Here is a 19,166-nt window from a genome sequence, read left to right on the forward strand (position 1 = left end):
CAGTTGGCTTGAGGTGGAGAAAGCTACAATTTTTTTAATGTCGTTTTGTGTTAGTGCACATACCGCTGTGAATAGGGTTGTGATTGCTCCCAAGCATAGGGTTGCTGTTTGTGTTGTTTGATTATTTTCTATTAGGGGATAGAACCGAATTAGTAGGAAAACTCCTGCTACAACTATGGTGCTGGAGTGCAGTAGGGCTGAGACGGGGGTAGGGCCTTCCATGGCGGATGGTAGTCATGGGTGAAGTCCGAATTGTGCTGATTTTCCTGTGGCTGCTAGTAGTAATCCCATGAGGGGTAGGGTTGTGGGTGTTGTATTTAGTAGAAAGATTTGTTGTAGTTCTCAGGTATTTGAGTTAGTTAAGAATCATGCCATGGATAGGATAAATCCGATGTCTCCGATTCGATTGTAGAGGATTGCTTGCAATGCTGCTGTGTTGGCGTCGGTGCGGCCGTACCATCATCCGATTAGGAGGAATGATATGATTCCTACACCCTCTCAGCCGATGAATAGTTGGAACAGGTTATTGGCTGTTACTAGAATTATTATAGTAATTAGGAATGTTAGAAGATATTTGAAAAATCGGTTGATGTTGGGGTCTGAGTGCATGTATCATATTGAAAATTCTATGATAGATCATGTTACGAATAATGCTACGGGTATGAATAGTATGGAGAAGAAGTCTAGTTTGAAGCTGAGGGATATTTTTATGGTTTGGATGGTTATTCAATTTCAGTTTGTTACTACTGCTTCTTGCCCTGTGTAGATGAATATTATTGTGGGGATAATGGAGATTATAAAAGAGTAGGAGATTATAGTTTTTACATAGTTGGGGTAGGTTGGATGGTTATGGCGGTTTGATGCAGTTGTTATAATGGGGATTGTTAGGATGATTAGGGATACAAGTATTGTGGAGGAATATATGTTTATTACTTTTATTTGGAGTTGCACCAATTTTTTGGTTCCTAAGACCAACGGATAACTCCTATCCTTTAAAAGTTGAAAAAGCCATGTTGTTAGGCATGGGTGCATAGAGTTAGCAGTTCTTGCGTGCTTTTTCGGTAGATAAGAATTGTTGATTTCTGTTTTTAGATTCACAATCTAATGTTTTTGTTAAACTATATCTACAGTATAGGGCCCCTATAATGATTTTAGGGTTGATGGACAGTAATAGTAGGGGGAGTATGTGTATGGCCATAAGAGTATTCTCTCGTGTATAGGAGGGCGTAATGTTGTTGATATGGTGGGTGTGTTTACCTCGTTGAGTTATGATAAGCATGTATAGCGAGTATAATGCGGTTAGGATGATATTAAGTCCTATGAGAATAATGGATAGGTTTGATCAGGAGAATATTGATGTGATTACGAAGAGTTCACCGATCAGATTGATGGTTGGTGGTAGGGCAAGGTTAGTGAGGCTTGCTAGTAACCATCAGGCCGCTATCAGGGGGAGGATAGTTTGTAGTCCTCGGGCCAGGATTATGGTTCGGCTGTGGATTCGTTCGTAGTTGGAATTGGCTAGGCAGAATAGTATGGATGAGGTTAGTCCGTGTGCAATTATTAATGCTGTTGCTCCTATATGGCTTCATGGGGTTTGAATTAAGACGGCAACGATTACTAGCGCTATATGGCTGACTGATGAGTAAGCGATTAGTGATTTGAGGTCGGTTTGTCGTAGGCAGATTGAGCTAGTTATGATTATTCCTCATAGGGATAGTATTATGAAGGGGTAGGCTATGTGGTTGGTTATAGGGTTGAGTAGGATTGTGATGCGTAGCATGCCGTAGCCTCCTAGTTTGAGCAGAATTGCTGCTAGGACCATAGACCCCGCGATGGGAGCTTCTACATGGGCTTTAGGGAGTCATAGGTGTAGACCATATAGTGGTATTTTTACTATGAAGGCCATTATGCAGGCTAGTCATAGGGTGGTGTTGGCTCATGAGGGTGATATAGGTTTGGCTCAGTACTGGGTCAATAGGAAGTTTAGTGATCCTGTTGAGTTTTGAATATAAACTAGGGCCACTAGTAATGGTAATGACCCTACTAAGGTATAGAATAGAAAATAAGATCCGGCATTAAGTCGTTCTGCTTGGTTGCCTCATCGGGTGATAATAATTAGTGTTGGAACTAGTGTGGCTTCAAACAGGATATAGAATATGATTAGCTCTGTAGCGGTAAAGGTTATAATTAAGAAAACTTGGAGGAGAACAAGTATAGTAATATATAGTTTTTTTCGTGTGGGTGTTTCGTTGGTGAGGTGGAATTGGCTGGCAATAATTATTAGTGGGAGTAGTCATATGGTTAATATTAGTAGGGGAGATGATAAAGAATCTGAGAAGAATGCTAGTGAGAAGTTAAGGCTATTGTCACTGAACTGGTTGATGAGGGGAAAGCATAGTAGGCTGATTATTAGGCTGTGGGCTGTGGTGTTGATTCAGATTAGTTTGGGTTTTGATAGTCATGTTAATGGGATTAGCATAATGGTTGGTATAATGATTTTTAGCATTGTAGGAGGTTCAGGTTTTGTACGTAGTCTACTCCGTAGGTGTTGGATACTATTACGAGGAGGGACAAGCCCAGTGCGGCCTCACAGGCTGCGAATACTAGTAGAATAATGGGTAGTATACTTGCTAGGGTTATGTGTGTGCTTAGAATAGTTATAGATATCATTACGAATAGGGATAGTATTATGCCCTCTAAGCATAGGAGGGATGATATTATGTGGGATCGGTACATTAGCAATCCTGTAAGGGAGATTATAAATGCCAAGAATATATTTATGTAGGTTAAAGACATTTGATAATTATGAATGTGATCATAGTCTAGTGAGTCGAAATCACTTGTTTTTTTTTAAACTAATTATCATTATTCAGATCATTCTAGTCCTTTTTGGAATCATTCGTAGGCTAGACTGATGGCCAGGATTGAAATTAATAGTAAGGCTACGGGGAGTATTGTTTTTAGGTTGCCAGTTTGTGAGGCTCATGGTAAGGGTAGTAGGAGGGCAATTTCTAGGTCGAACAGTAGGAACGTAATTGCTACTAGAAAGAATTTTATAGAGAAGGGTAAGCGAGCAGATCCTATTGGGTCAAAGCCACATTCGTAGGGGCTGGCTTTTTCGGTGTATACATTTGTTTGGGGTAATCAGAAGGCGATTGCGACTAGTAGGGAGGCGAGTAGTGTATTAATTAGTAGTGTGAGTGCTATGTTTATTATTCCTTTCTGGGTTTGTACCAGAGCTAACTGATTGGAAGTCAGTTGTACTAATTAATACTAAAAGAATAAGAGCCTCATCAATAAATGGATACATATAGGATGTATTACTAATAAGGAAAATTTAAAAAGTAAAAAAATCTGATCTAAATATATTAGTATCGCCTACAAGTTAGTTTTCTTAGCGATGTCTTCAAGCATGATCAGAAAGAATCTTCCAGTGATCTTTAGCTAATAATTATCTTCAAGGTCTTGGCATTTCAGTTAAACCAAATTAAGTTGTGTGATAATTTCAAGGCGTTTCATTAAAAATACTTACACAAAGCAAGAGCTTTGGATCTGCATGAATTAGTTTCACCATGGACAAGAGAAGATACTTATAGCTTCTTGTCTCCAGGTCTGTAGGTTTTTCTTTAAATTTAAGGCTTGTTACTTTTTCTTTAAATGTAAGACTCTAAAAACAAAAACATGACATCATCTTGTAAGAATCAGACATTGTTCAAGATAATAGCTATTCAACTTTTAAAAATAAATTATAAAAAAAGCTTTGAAAAAGTAAATGTATTTTATACCACCAAATGTATGGTATTAGTAGAAACATCCAATAGTAAGCATTTGGTTAATGTTACTCAGCTTAAGAAAATCAAATGAAAATTATTTTTGCAACTTTTTAATTATTCTTCTATAACCTATCTAATAAAATTTAAAATAAATATTATTAAAATACTTAAAATATTAGAGGTACAGTTAAATACTTTATAAAAATATATTAAAATATTATTACAGAAAAATATTTAAATACTTAAATATTATTAAAATATTTGAGAAAAATATATTACAATATATTAAAATATTGACTCCTATGTAAAAAACAATTGCCAAAATTAGGAACAAAATATTTAGTCCATAGCTCTCAAAACACATTAAGCAATGCATTTAACAAACATTTATCCTTCACAGATAGGCACAAATATTTCATAGAATCTATGACATTATCAACTGTAAGATGCATCATTATTGTATGTACAAAGAATGAATAACTACTGTCAACTGTCAGTCACCACAGAAATATGATGCATTCCCAATTTTAGAGATGTTAAAAACTAAAAGTCCTTCTTAGAATTGATGAGATATGCTGTACAGGCAACCTTAATTAAAATTTAGTTTAATTGTAAGTTTGCTTTTTCCTTCGATGGCATTCCATCTCTCTCAAGTTACAGAATATGTATATTTTGCCCTCAAAGCAATGGTAAAACAGAGAAAGAACTCTTTATGAAGATTAATTCACGGAATTAATACAGAGATACTATGTTGGATCCTGTACTGGTACTATAATTACAGATGTTATTCAACCAAAAATCCAGGAATTATATTCTGGATCCAATACCACCTTTCTCTCTATTCTTATCAAATATTTCCCCTTTTCTTTAAAAGGATAAAAATTATCTGTTTTGACACATATGCCTTTATGTAAGCACTTATTCAAACAGATGGAATATGCAGCATCTATGCACCTGTAATAAAAATGTCCAAGTAAATAGGCTATCTTCCAAAGGTAAAAAGTGGAGATGCACTTGTGGAGGCTATCTGTAACACACAGCCACTATTCTCAGTGTTTAAGTGTGAGTAATACATTTGTTATTATGCCGAAAAATACTTAAGGTGTTTGGTCTTCACAGGGGAAGAAAAGTACACATTAGTGGTCAAGAATGTCATTCTACAAAAGAAATAGAAAAACGTATAAATACTGTTTGTTTTTTGTATTTATAATCTGAACACAAATATCCTACCAAATGTACTTAATACATTGTTTCTACTGTTTGTCCCCCTTAAGCTCTATTTTGTTTTTCATTCTAAGTTGAGGTAACACCTTAGATCAAGATGTAAGTTTCACTGAACAAACTTATTTACTAAGATGTAACTAAGTATAACTGCCCTTCCCTGATGCAGCCATTGCACAGAAACGCAGATCAGAGAACAATGAACAAATATAAGGGGACTATAAGAGGGTTTAAGGATACTAAATGGTAATGGAAAAAAATATAATAAAGATTATAAATTAAAAAGAGAATTACCTCTTAATTAGTAATCATTTCCAAAAAGTAAATAATAATTTAATTATGTCATCTCTTAACCTCAGGTATCAGCATATAAATTTTGTTTCAGCATGAATGCCTAATATGAGATGTAAGACTTGAAAAATGCAAATACATTTTTCAATTCAAACACCTTTTAATTAATGACCATTAATGGGTTCTATAGCAAGGAACAACTTTCTAAAGAAGAAATATATTTCTTAACCAGAAATGTATTTTCAAGAACTCACTCAATAACTTTTTCTTAAAAGATTTATTTATTTACTTATAGAGAGGGAAAGGGAGGGAGAAAGAGAGGGAGAGATACATCAATGCATGGTTGCCTCTCGAGTGCCCCCCTAACTGGGGACCTGACCTACAACCCAAGCATGTGCTCTGACTGGGAATGGAACTGGTGACCCTTTGGTTCGCAGGCCAGCACTCAATCCACTGAGCTACACCAGCCAGGGACATTCATTAATTTTTTAATTGATCTTCCATATTGGAGATATTGTACTAGTAGGAATCCAAGTTGGTATAAGCACTTTGGCCAAAGAAGAGACTCAGTCAGGCCCACAAAAAAAATAATAAATCAGAGTATTTAGACATCTATTAGAACCCAAACCAGCCCTCGCCAGTGTAGCTCAGTTGGCCGGAGTGCCAACCCACGAGTTGAAAGGTCACAGGTTCTATTCCCAGTCAGGACACATGCCTAGATTGTGGATTCGGTTCCCAGTCAGGGCACATACAGAAGAAAACTGATCAATGTTTCTCTCTCTCTCTGCACCACCATCCCCCACTGCCGCCCACTTACTTCTCTGGAATCAGCAGACTATATCCTTCGATGAGGGTTTAAAACAAAACAAAACAAAAAAGAACCCAAACCATTTGTTAACTTATATGACTAAATTACAGGCATGTGAGAAGCATTTGTGGCTCTGACCAGTGTGGCTCAGTGGACTGAGCCATCAGCCTGCGAACCAAAAGGCTGCTGGCTTGAGTCCCAGTCAAGGCAACTGATACATGTTTCTCTGCTTTTCTTCCTCCTTTCCCTTCTCTAAAAATACATAAATAAAATCTTTGCCCTGGCCAGTGTGACTCAGCGGACTGAATGGTGGCCTGCGAACCAAGAGGTTGCCAGTTCTAGTCCCAGTCAGGGCCCATGCCTGGGTTGTGGGCCAGGTCCCCAGTTGGGGGCGAGTGAGAGGCAACCAATCAATGTACTTCTTGTACATTAAGGCTTCTCTCCCTCTCTCCCTTCTCTCTCTCTCAAAAACAAACAAACAAACAAAAAAAGTCTTTATAAAAAAGCATTTGCTGAGCCAGTTATCTGGTTTAAGAAGCAAAATGTGCAGAAATTGTACATATCTGTGAAAATTCATGTATCGACTATCAACAGGCTATCTTAGTTTTAAAACAGTAATTGATTAATGTTAACACAAATATTTCAAATATTTGAAATACTACAGAAGTACAAAATGGAGAAGTTATGGCTAATATTCATATGAAAGAGGCTAAAGAGTTTAAATGACAAAGTTCAATCTAAGATAATAATGCAATTTTAGACTGTTAAGTAGAAACACGGTATGAGATACAGCAGGTTAATAGATTTCATCAATTATTACACTACATCTGGAACAATAAAATCAGATCTTAGTGCCATTTTAATTGGCGGGGCGGTGGGGGGGGGGTGGATTAGGTTGAATTAGTTCTAGAACAGAAGAAAACCAGATGGGGAAAGATTCTGAAAGCAGGCCAAGTAAGAAATTCATTCACTCATTCAACAAATATGTACTAAATGCCTACTACGTGTCAGATACTGTGTAGGGGCCAGGAACCCAGTGCTGAACAAGACAAATAAAACCTCTGCTGAAGAATCAGACAGACACTGGACTGAATGTTGACTATTCATTAACCATGTGATTATTTATCATTAATTTCCTAACTTCTATGCCTCAGTTTCCATAGCTGTAAAACCAGATGAAACAAAACACATGCATGCACGCACACTTTTAAAGTAAGCTAAAATAATAAAATCCCTTCCAATGCTAAAATGATGTAAAATAAAAAGAACGCTTGGGAATATGGGAATCAGATCTATGGAGCTCCAGAAAAAGAGAAAGAGGATCAGTGATGGCCAGAAGTGATGGGAACATGAGTCTCTATCTTTGTAAAGGAAAAATTTTCAAATAGCTCTTCATAACAAGAAATGTTATTTATCTCCAAAAAACCAGGGTGATTGTAAGGTCTAGAAACACAAGTATTATTTTACCTTTTTACAGCCTGAACTCCTTGACTGCTCTTCCTGCAGCAAGCTCGAGTTTATCAAAACCACAAATCATCTGAGGCAATGTAAACAGGGACAGCCCATTGAACATACCTCAGTGGTTTCAACTAGAAGTGATTCTGTCGCCCAGAGAATATCTGGAGATGTCTGGAGACACTTTCAGTATTCATGACTGGTGAGTTTGGGGGATGGTGGTGTTATTAGCACCTATATCACAGACGATAGTCCCCTATACCAAAGAGTGACCCATCCCAAAATAGCAATACCGCTAAGGTTGAGCAATCCTGATGTAATGTATTATCTCTAAACTATTTACTATATATATTCACTTGTGTTTCCAGACTTTATGACACCTGTACTGAGCTCTTCATTTTAAGTTTTCAAGCCAAAGTTACATGACTGGCATTACTGTGAGGGCAAGTGCTTTGTCTGTTTAGTTCATCATGCTTCCCTGGAATTAACACTGTGTCTGGAAGCTGGTGGGAGCGCCATACCTCCCCATCTGCTGTCTGACTGTTCACTTAATCAGATTTAAGAGAGGTGATTCACCTTAAGGATCATCCAAATTCTAAAATGTTTTTATTCTAAAAAGTGATTTCATATCAAATTTGCTAATTATTTTCCCTGGTAAAAATATCAGCCAGAAAGCTGTCCTTTAGCCATTATGTACAAATACCTAAAAAATTTCATACATATATAAATACATGAATATAAATAGCTTAAAAATAATTAGGAAAATCAACTGTATACTGATAATTTCAGAGATTAGAAGTAAAAACTAAATTCTTATCACAGGTATTCTTGAACCAAAAGAGATCTAGTTATTGATTTAAGAATTATCAATAATATAATGTGTAGCTCCTAGAATCAGCTAGTAGCTAGTTAAAAAGTAAAATAACTTCTAAATGTAGGGAACATTTTCAGATTAACAATCAAAGTTTGCCTTTGTTCAAAATAATAACTTGGTTTCATTTTCTTTCTGTCCTCACACACAAAAAATTAAATTACAAACAGCTGGTACTGAAGTTAAATTGGAAGAGGATATTAACTTTCCACCAATTCCTATAATTGAAGGCCATTAATTTTCTACCAGAAAAGGTAGAAAACTTGAAACATAAAGTCAAATAAAGTTATAGCTTCCCAGAAGATATCTGAAATGAATAGAAAGGTCAGTAAACAATTTTTAAACTGCAAATCACTTTCTGAAAATTGTCTAAATGATGTCTAGTTAATAACATTTAAGTACCTATTATTGATGTTTACCCAATACTTGGACTGAAATTTCAACTCCTAAAAAAATTAAGTATTTGGCATTATAAAAAGTCAACTAAAAATAACTTTGCATTTTATTTAATAAAACATCAGGGGACTTCCAGTCAAGATGGAGGCATAGGTAAACAACACTTCATCTCCTTGTGCAACTATAGAAAGAATTACAACTATATCTCAAAACAAATAATACCCAGAACCATCAGAAAACTGAGCTGTATGGAAGTCCGGACAATCAAGGATTTAGAGAAAGCACATTCATCCAGATGGGTAGGAGGGGCAGAGTTAGAGAGATGGGCAGAGAGGCAGAGAGATGGTGTGGCGCAGAGTGCCAGCGGTGGCAGCTGTGGAATGGATGGTCCCATGTTTACGTGTGGTAGGGAAAAAATCAGGAGGGATACCTTGGGAGCTAGCGATCCCAACCCCAGGCCAGACCACACAGCCCAGGGTTCCAGCGCCAGAAGATAAATACCCAGTAACTTCTGGCTGTAAAACCCAGTGGGGTTTGGGGCAGCAGGAAAAACTGCCAAATGTTCAGGAGACTCCATTTAAAAGGCCCACATGGTCTTAGAAGGTACTCAAACCACCCGCTCTGGGATTCACATCAGGGCAATAGCTGGAAGGGCACCAGTCACATACAGGAAGTGGTAAAGTGACTGGGAACAGGGTGAGTGCCAGGCATACCTCAAGGAGCCAGGCTGTAGCATTGTCCCCTCTCCAAACTGTCCCACAGAGAGCCACAAAACGGTGAAACTGGTTGTCCTGCTCTGACAATTAATTATCTAAGGCTCTGCCCCACACAACTTACAGGCACCTTTTCTACAGCAGGCCACGCTACCACCAAGACAGGGAGTTAAAGCAGCTCTACCTAATCACAGAAGCAAACACAGGGAGGCTGCCAAATTGAGGAGACAAAAAAATATGGCCCAAATGAAAGAAGAGAACAAAATCCCAGAAAAAGAGCTAAACGAAATGGAGATAATCAACCTATCAGATACAGAGTTCAAAACACTGGTGATTGGGGTCCTCAAGGAACTCACTGAGCATGGCAATAACGTAAAGGAAGAAATGAAGGTGATGTTAAGTGAAATAAAGAAAAAATCTACAAGGAACCATTAGTGGACGGGAGGAAGCCAGGATTCAAATCAATGATTTGGAACATAAGGAAGAAATAAGCATTCAACCAGAACAGCAAGAAGAAAATAGAATTCAAAAAATGAGGACAGTATAAGGACACTCTGGGACATCTCCAATGTACAACATCTGAACCCTAGGGATGTCAGAAGGAGAAGGGGAAGAGCAAGAAATTGAAAATTTATTTGAAAAAATAATGAAAGAAAACTTTTCTAATTTGGCAAAGGAATAAACATACCAGTCTAGGAGGCAGAGAGAGTCCCAAACAAGTTGGGCCCAAAGAAGACCACACCAAGAAACATAATAAAATGACAAAGGCTAAATAAAGATAAAGAGGGAATCTTAAAAGCAGCAATAAAAAAGAAGAGCATTACCTACAAAGGAGTTCCCATAAGACATCAGCTGATTTCTCAAAAGAAATTTTGCAGGCTAGAAAGGACTGGCAAGATGTATTTAAAGAGATGAAAAGCAAGTACCTGTAACCAAGATTACTCTATCCAGCAAGGCTATCATTTACAACGGAAGGGCAAAGTGCTTCCCAGACGAGGTAAACTTAAAGGAGTTCATCATCACCAAAGGGACTCATTTAAGAAAAAGAAGATTATGAACGTTAAAATGGCAATAAATTCACAACTGTCCACAACTGAATCTAGAAAAACAAACCAAGTCAACAGGAACCAGAACAGGAACAGAATCATAGATATCCAGATCATTTGGAGGGTTATCAGCTGGGAAAAGGAAGGTAGAGAATGGGCGAAAAGGTGCAGGGCTTAAGACGCATAAATGGCAGGTACAAAATAGATGGGGGGATGTTAACAAGAGTATAGGAAATGAAGAGGCCAAAGAACTTATCTGTACGACCCATGGACATGAAGTAAGTGGGGGAACTGCTGACGGGAAGGGGGATACTGGGTGGAGGGGGACAAAGGAGGAAAAACTGGGGCAGCTATAATAGCATAATCACTAAAATATATTTAAAAAATAAAACATCATTGTCACACTCTTTTGGCTTTAATTTTTTAGGCTAAATAATCCCAAAACATATGGCATAGCCACCTTCTCTATTTGAACACCTAGCAGGGTGTCCAACCCGTGGGCTGCATGTGGCCCAGGATGGCCATGAACACGGCCCAACACAGAATTGTAAATTTACTTAAAACCTTTTTTTTTTTTTTTGCCCATCAGTTTTTGTTAGTGTTTGTGTATTTAATGCGTGGCCCAACACAATTCTTCTTCCAGTGTGGCCCAGAAGTGCCAAAAGATTGGACACCCCTGAAGGTAAATAATCCTCTGCCACAACTACTGACAACTGTTTAAGAGTGAACCACCACCACATAAAACCAAAATACTTTACTGAGTAAGGTAACTTGGAAAAAAAGAAGCATGCCAGGGAGGAAACTGTTTAAATTATCTTTTAAGTGTGAAGCAGCTAATTTACCAGCTAAAACCAATAGGTAAAAACATGCTACATTTTCATTTGAAATGACATGATGTGACTATGACGGTAACTAAGCACAGAAAAGTCACAGAAACCAAGGACTTTTCTGAGATAGTTACAATGGGTCATACTTACAGCCACAGAAGCCCACTGCCATGCAAAACAGTGACTGGCTGGCATCTGATCATGTGAGCGACAGCAGCCAATAAGAATAGAAAATAAGAAGCAGAAGACAAAGCACCACCAATCAATGTCAAGAGTTGCCATGTATAATACTCTTGCTGTACATAAATAGCAATATATGACTTCTATAATCCTATAATTGTCTGTCTAACCAGGTCCCCCATGAGTTTTAACATTCCATAAGGAGCACTAATTTGTTAAAATACCTAATTTGAAAGTCTGTTTTTATTAAGTTTAAACATAGTTGAACTTCAATATCAAAGTACCTATCATATTTAAGTGCTCAAAGCATGTTTGCTGAATTATTTTATTTCTAATTTCCTATGTGTAATAGTCAGCATCCAAAGGTAAATTCCATTAGGAGGAACATTCACTCTAAACCAGAGGTCATCTTCTCCCACTCATCAAAATATTTTGATGAGCTAATCAAAATATTTTGATTCATAAGGGGAAAAAAACTATTTAAAAAAGTGACATTAAGATTTAACAGCATTGTGTGAGAAAATTTCTCAAAGAAACGTAAGTCCAACTCACTGAAATAATGAAAACCAACATCATAAACAAGTATTGCAACAAGACTGCAGTATACAACATAACACAGAAAAGAAAGGACACATTTAATTTTCTAAAATACTCAAAACAACGGGAACAGAATAAAGACATTGAATATATAAGAGGAAGACAGTGGGATTCAAAATTCATGATTAATCTTACCGGTGCCATTCGTATTGCTGGGTGTGCTCCACAGCCCTGCACTGCTTTATGAAGTGTTTCACCAAACATATTTCGAAGTTCAACTGAGTGACAATACACGGCATCAATCTTAGGCCACCAATCCAATGCGGACTGGACAAAAACAGAGACCGTAAGAAAGGAAAAGTACAAACTTGCATGAGTTATATGCTCTGATTATTACTGTAGTCTCTTTTATCCTTTTTGTGAGAAACTTTCTAAGACATGCAAACACGCACCATGATTTCCAATGTCTGCAAATAATATCTTTAATTTGAACCATACATCTATTTTAAAATGTAACAGTAAATATGAGACAAATTGCTAAATGAGCATGATCATGTAGAATCTCTTTTCACTGATAAGTTAGTAAATTTGAAAAACCAAGTCTTTATAAAGCTAATTCTATAGCCAATTGTCTTTTATTAGTTTAATGTTTTACACATTTCAGAAACATATGCATATATATTTTCACAGGTAAGAATGTGATTATCAAAGCTTTAAAAGAGATTAGTGGTTCAACACAATGTTGAAAAAACATGTGGCAAACAATTATGCCTACAAACAACAATGATAATTACAACATTAAATTAGTAAATGAGATAAAGCTATTAGTAAACCTATAATCTTAAACTGATATGCAATAATGGTACAATACATGAAAAGACTAATGATCATCACAAAGACAAACTGATCATAGCTAACTATTTAAAAGATGATTATTTTATGCAAATATTTTTATATTTTGGTTTAACCAGTTTAGCTTTGATTCTAGTTTCTCGTGCCTATTTTATTTGAAAATGTATCTTTTTTAAAAAAGGTTTTATTTATTTTTTAGAGAGAAGGGAAAGGAGGCTGAAAGATAGGGAGAGAAATATCGATGTGAGAAACACTGATTGGTCTCCTCTCACACACTCCCCCAACAGGGGACCTGGCCCACAACCCAGGCATATGCTCTGATGCAGAATTGAACAAGTGACCTTTCAGTCTGTGGGAAAATGCCCAACCCACTGAGCCACACGAGTCAGGACTGAAAGTGTATCTTTAACTTTTATGTTTAAATTAATTACTACCTTATGAAAAATGACAATTATAAACACCACTAAAACTATAAAGTTTTTAGTTAATACAAAAATGAGTGGATGAATTTTCACTACATATGAAGAGTATGCAAGGAATGGGATGACTTAGAATATAGGCTTCACATTTATATTTCTGGAAAAGAAATTTAATAGCTTTACATACTACTTACAGGTTTCTTCTTATTCAAAACTAAGCTAGTTAAATTCTCAGTATTTAACTGAGTTCAAAACAATGTTTATAAATAAGGAGCTCAGAAAGAATTACAAAAAAACTACAGGAAAACTACAAGGAACTTACTGCAAACTATGTCACCATGAAAAAGGACATAGAAACTATCAACAAGAGGCAAGACAAGAAAATACAATTTCTGAATTGAAGAACACAATAGAAGGAATCAAAAGCAGGCTAGATGAAACAGAGGATCAAATCAGCGAGCTGTTAGACAAGGTGGAAAAAAGCTCCCAGAAAGAGCAAGAAAATGAAAAAAGACTCAAAAAGAATGAAGAGGCATTTAGGGAAATTCAGTACAATCTGAAACATAATACTATCCACATAATAGGGATATCAGAAGGAGAAGAGGAGGAGCAAGGGATAGAGAACCTATTTGAAAAAGTCATGATGGAAAACTTCCTTAATTTGAGGAGAGAAAAAGTCTCACAAGTCCAGGAAGCACAGAGGGTCCCATTCAAGCAGAACCCAATGAAGCCCACTCCAAAATACATCATCATTAAAATGGCAAATATCAAAGACAAAGAGAGAATCTTTAAGGGAATAAGGGAGAAGTAGGGAGTAACATACAAGGGAGCCCCGATACAGCCAGCAGCCAGACTTCTCAACAGAAACACTGCAAGCCAGAAGGGAATGGTAAGAAATAGTCCAGGTAATGAAAAGCAAAGGCCTGCAACCAAGACTGCTCTACCCAGCAAGGCTCTCAATTAAAATGGAAAACGAAATAAGGAATTTCCCAGACAAAAGAAGACTAAAAGAATACAAAAGAATACACCTCCACCAAACCAGCATTGCAAGATATACAAAAGGGACTACTTTAAGAAGATGAAGAAGGAGTGAGAAAGAGAGGAACACAGGTACAAAGGGGAAAATGAGTAAGTATCTATCAATAACTTTAAATGTAAATGGATTAAATGCTCCAATCAAAAGACATAAGGTAGTTGAATGGATTAGAAAACATGTCCCACACACAGGCTGCCTACAAGAGACCCACCTCAGAACAAAGGACTTACACAGACTGAAAGTAAAGTGATGGAAAAATATATTTCAAGCAAATGGACAGGAAAAAGCAGCAGTGGTAGCAATACTTATTATCAGACAAAATAGATTTCAAAACAAAGGCCATAAAAAGAGATGCAGAAGGAGACTTCATAATACTCAAAGTAAGAATCCATCAAGAAGATATAAAAATTATAAACATATATGCACCCATATATATAAGGAATCTTGGAGGACTTCAAGAAAGAGATAGACAGCAACACACTGACAGAAGGGGATTTTAACATCTCACTGTCAACAATGGATAGATCCTCCATACAAAATATCAACAAGAATATTGTGGAACTGAATGACGCATTAGATCAAATGGACTTACTGATATACACAAAACTTTTCATCCCAAAGAAGCAAACTACACATTCTTTTAAAAATGCACATGAAACATTTTCAAAAATAAACCACATGATAGGACACAAAGCAAGCCTCAACAAATTCAAGAAAATTGAAATCATAACAAGCATTTTTCAGACCACAAGGGTTTGAAACTAGAAACCAGTATAAAGGAAAGAACTCAAAAACATTCGAACTCATGGAGAATGAATAGCATGCTATTAAACAATGAAAAGGTCGATAATGAGATCAAAGAAAAAATCAAAAAGTTTCTGGAAACAAATGAAAAGGAACACACAACAGTCCAAAACCTATGGGACACAGTGAAGGCAGTCTTGAGAGGGAAATTCATAACAATACAGGCCTACCTAAAAAAAGACAGAACCATTTCAAGTGAACGACCTAACCCTACATCTTCAAGAACTGGAGAAACAACAACAAACAAAGCCCAGAGCAAGAAGGAAGGAAGGAAATAATCAATATTAGAGCAGAACTGAATGACATAGAGACTAAAAGAACAATTCAAAGGACAAATAAATCCAGGAGCTGGTTCTTTGAAAAGATAAACAAAATCAAAAAGCCTTTAAGCAGACTCATCAAGAAAAAAAAGGGAGAGGACTCAAATATTATCAGAAATGAAAGAGAAGAAATTACAACTGATACCACAGAAATACAAAGGATTGAGAAAGTTCTATAAACAATTATATGCCAAGAAACTTGAAAACCTGGGTGGAACAGACTACAGCACTACAAGGGGCTCGCCCTCCAGAAGATAATTCTGGTTTTTTGGTGGCCCCCCAAAAACCGATTAAAGAGATGTGCATCCTACATAACATTCTATTAAAATTGTCTTTTTAAAAAATTTAGTTTATTGGGATGACATTGGTTAACCAAACCATGCAGGTTTCAAGTACACAACTCAACAAAACATTATCTGCACGCTGCATCGTGAGCCCATCGCACAAATTAAAGTCTCTGTCCATCCCAATTTTCCCCCGCTTGGCCCTCTTCCTGCCCAGGCCCCCTTTCTCTCTAGTTATCACCATACTGTTGTCTGTGTCTATGTGTTTTACATATATGAATCCCTTCACCTCTCGTCACCCAGCCCCCCCAACCTCATACCTCCGACAGCTGTCAGTCTATTCTATGTATCTATGCTTCTGTTTCTATTTTGTTTGTTAAATTATTTTATTAGATTCCACATATAAGTGAGATCATATAGTATCTGTCTTTCTCTGACTGGCTTATTTCACTTAGCGTAATATTCTCCAGGTCCATCTGTGCTGTTGCAAAAGCTAAGATATCTTTCTTCTTCTTCTTTTTTTTTTTTACAGCCAGCTAGTATTCCACTGTGTAAATGTACCACAACTTTTTATCTACTCAACTGCTGATGGGAATTTGGGCTGTTTCCAGATCATTCTACCACGTATATCATATAAAACAACTTGACTTTAACTTATGATTTTCTGATTTTCATAATTGCTACTTTTCATAATTTATAAATTCATTCATTTTAAAGTAAAAGATACACTTTGAAATAAAATAGGCACCAAAAACTAGACATCATGTAGTTACTATAAATTTTTGTGTTTTGAGCAGTTACTAAATATGTTCTTTCTGAAACAAGTCAAAGTAGACCTTCTTTTTTTCCCTGAAAACACTGTTTATTGCCAAACAAATGGTAAAACTTTTACAATATGATCAAACTATGTGGCAATTCTTAAAGAGATCACTTAAATAATTTTCAGATGTCTTGGAAATAATTTCTTCAACCAAAACCTCTCACTAGAAAGAGACCATTTCATTCTCAATATGCGAACTATCCATAGTAAACCACAATAAATTGCCATGAGGGAAAAACAGAGTACTAAGTACTACACCTGCTACACCATGTTCTGCTGATGACTAAGATAAATTTGGTTCATATTCGTGTATATTATTTCTTTAATTTCCCAATTATAACAACATATCTAATTTAGCCTAAAAGAAGTCTACAGAGTATGAACTTAATATAGGTCTTAGAGGTACAATTCTTCTCTTATGACATAATAAAAAAGGTGACAGTACCGTGAGTACCATTTTAGAAACATAAAATCTTACATTATAATAACACTCAAATAGTAGATTTTCAGATTTCTTAAGAAGAGTAGAATATTTTAGAGCTAAACACTGTACTTATGAACCGAGTATGAGTATGTTTCACAAAAGCAAAAAAACAAAAACAAAAACAAACAGAAAAATACCCCTGCAAATACCATTACTACTTCTAAATAAACTCTCAGAAATCTATCAGTAGAACTTTTGAGAATGTGGTAATTTTTTTTTAATCTATGAATTGGCTAAATAGCCATAGAAGCAACTTATAAGATGTATTGAACCAAGAATCATTCAAAAGGAAATCTTACACTATGAATGAATTCAAGGTTAAGACAAAATATTTTCATAATACCTCTCCTCAGTGAGATTCTATAATAATTCCATGAATTTACGTATGTACTTTATAAACAGTCCTTTCAGTCAGAAAGTACTTCAGATTTAGTGTCTATTAGTCTGAAACCAAAGAGGGGGACCTCAACAAAAAATATCAAACAGTCTATAATTATAAAGTATCATTATCAAAGGTATAGCTTTAAAATACTTTATAGACTCAAATTTATACTCCTTTTTAAGCTATTCATCGAAAGGTTACTGACACTTAATATTTTAAAACTTAGTCAATATAGATTTTTTAATAAAAGTAGATTTCATAATTGATGTGACCTCTGATACAGACACACTCCGCCTTCACACATGCAGTACTCGTCAGAGTACAGGAGGACGCACAGCCACCTCACCACATACACCGAGGCATGCATGAAGTGCCGCTCCAGGCATGCGTTAAACCCACGAAGGAGCAGCTCAGCCACTTACAGCAGTGCCAAGTCCATGCTTGAAAGTGCTCTATATATTCAATTATAGACAAAAATATTTTACAATTAAAGTAACTAGCCACAAAGTATCAAAAAAGTATATACTTGGGTTTATTAAATAACAAGTTTAAAGCATTTATGTAAAACAGTCCACTCTAATAAACAGAATGTTTTTAGTATTATAAGCCAAAGGGGAAAGAAAGTAGTAATATTTATTTCTTGAATTACACACAAATTTGAGGGGGATATCATCTTTTTTTTTTAATGGACTTAAAAGTAAACCTTGAAGGTATAATATTCTCTCATTACACTGGTAAAAGCAAAAATTTTTTACGTTTTTAATACAAACATACCTTATCTGCAATCAGATTCATTAAACTTTCCCTTTTGGAACAAAATGTATTTAATGTTACTTCTACCTATAATTTAATTCACTGATACTCAACTGAGGGAGGTACCATTCCCTCAGGCAATTTTAGTTGTTCATAATGTTTGGGGGTGGGGAGAGGAAACGGCCACAAATGGTATTTTAATAAAATGTGAACCAGGGATGCTAAACATCCTGCAACTCACAAAGCAGTCCTACACAACAAAGAATTATCCTACACAAAACGCTACTAGCACCCCACTGAAAAAAATTAAATGTCAATAAATAGCTTTATTAATAGTTATTTTCCCCCTGCAGAAATGGATAAAAGAAAATGTGGGCAGACTTTTCTTTAATTCAACACATGTAAGGCAAATGAAGATGGGGGAGTATTTTTAACTCACCAGAGACACACTCTTAAAATGGATTTGATGATAAAGAGGACAAATATACCTAAGTCATTAATGATTAAAGTCCTTTTTAAGGGAGGAAGATGGGAAAAAGTTAACCAATTTATGTAAGGGTGAATGTCTATAAATGGATAAAAGTGAAGCTATGGTAAGTAACACTTGAGAATCTTCAAAATATGGATTGCCCATAATCAGAAGAACAAAATATTTTAAATCATGTCCAAATTTGATAAGGTTTTGTTATTTTTCTACTGAATGTACTCTTATCAGAGATAAAGGTTTCATAAGTACCTTTTAATGAGTTTGCTTATTTTGTCTGATATGGTTTTGTAACACATGAACACCTCTATTTAAGCGTGTTTATATTTCATTTGTTTAAGGAAGACTAAAAAGTACAATCAAGTATGGTATCACCATTTTTTAAATGTGCCATACTGGGCTACAACGTA

At 36.0% G+C, this 19,166-nt stretch overlaps 1 protein-coding gene across 3 annotated transcripts in view; it reads right to left on the reverse strand.

The window, feature by feature from the left end:
* Positions 1-19,166, reverse strand: part of NF1 (neurofibromin 1) — a 245,812-nt gene that overhangs the window by 156,991 nt on the left and 69,655 nt on the right. For 2 of the 3 annotated variants that reach the window (XM_054573167.1, XM_054573165.1), the window contains exons 12-13: positions 12,314-12,445; positions 3,533-3,667 (exon numbers count right to left, since the gene is read on the reverse strand). In XM_054573167.1, coding sequence (XP_054429142.1) covers positions 3,533-3,667; positions 12,314-12,445 — 267 coding nt within the window. Of the gene's footprint in view, positions 1-3,532; positions 3,668-12,313; positions 12,446-17,941; positions 17,972-19,166 lie in introns of all 3 variants that reach the window. The other variant, XM_054573164.1, reaches the window with a different exon arrangement.

This window comes from Pteronotus mesoamericanus, unplaced genomic scaffold (assembly GCF_021234165.1).
Source record: "Pteronotus mesoamericanus isolate MK-2021 breed Mesoamerican mustached bat unplaced genomic scaffold, CSHL_Meso_final contig_246, whole genome shotgun sequence".
In the NCBI taxonomy this organism is placed as follows: Eukaryota; Metazoa; Chordata; class Mammalia; order Chiroptera; family Mormoopidae; genus Pteronotus; species Pteronotus mesoamericanus.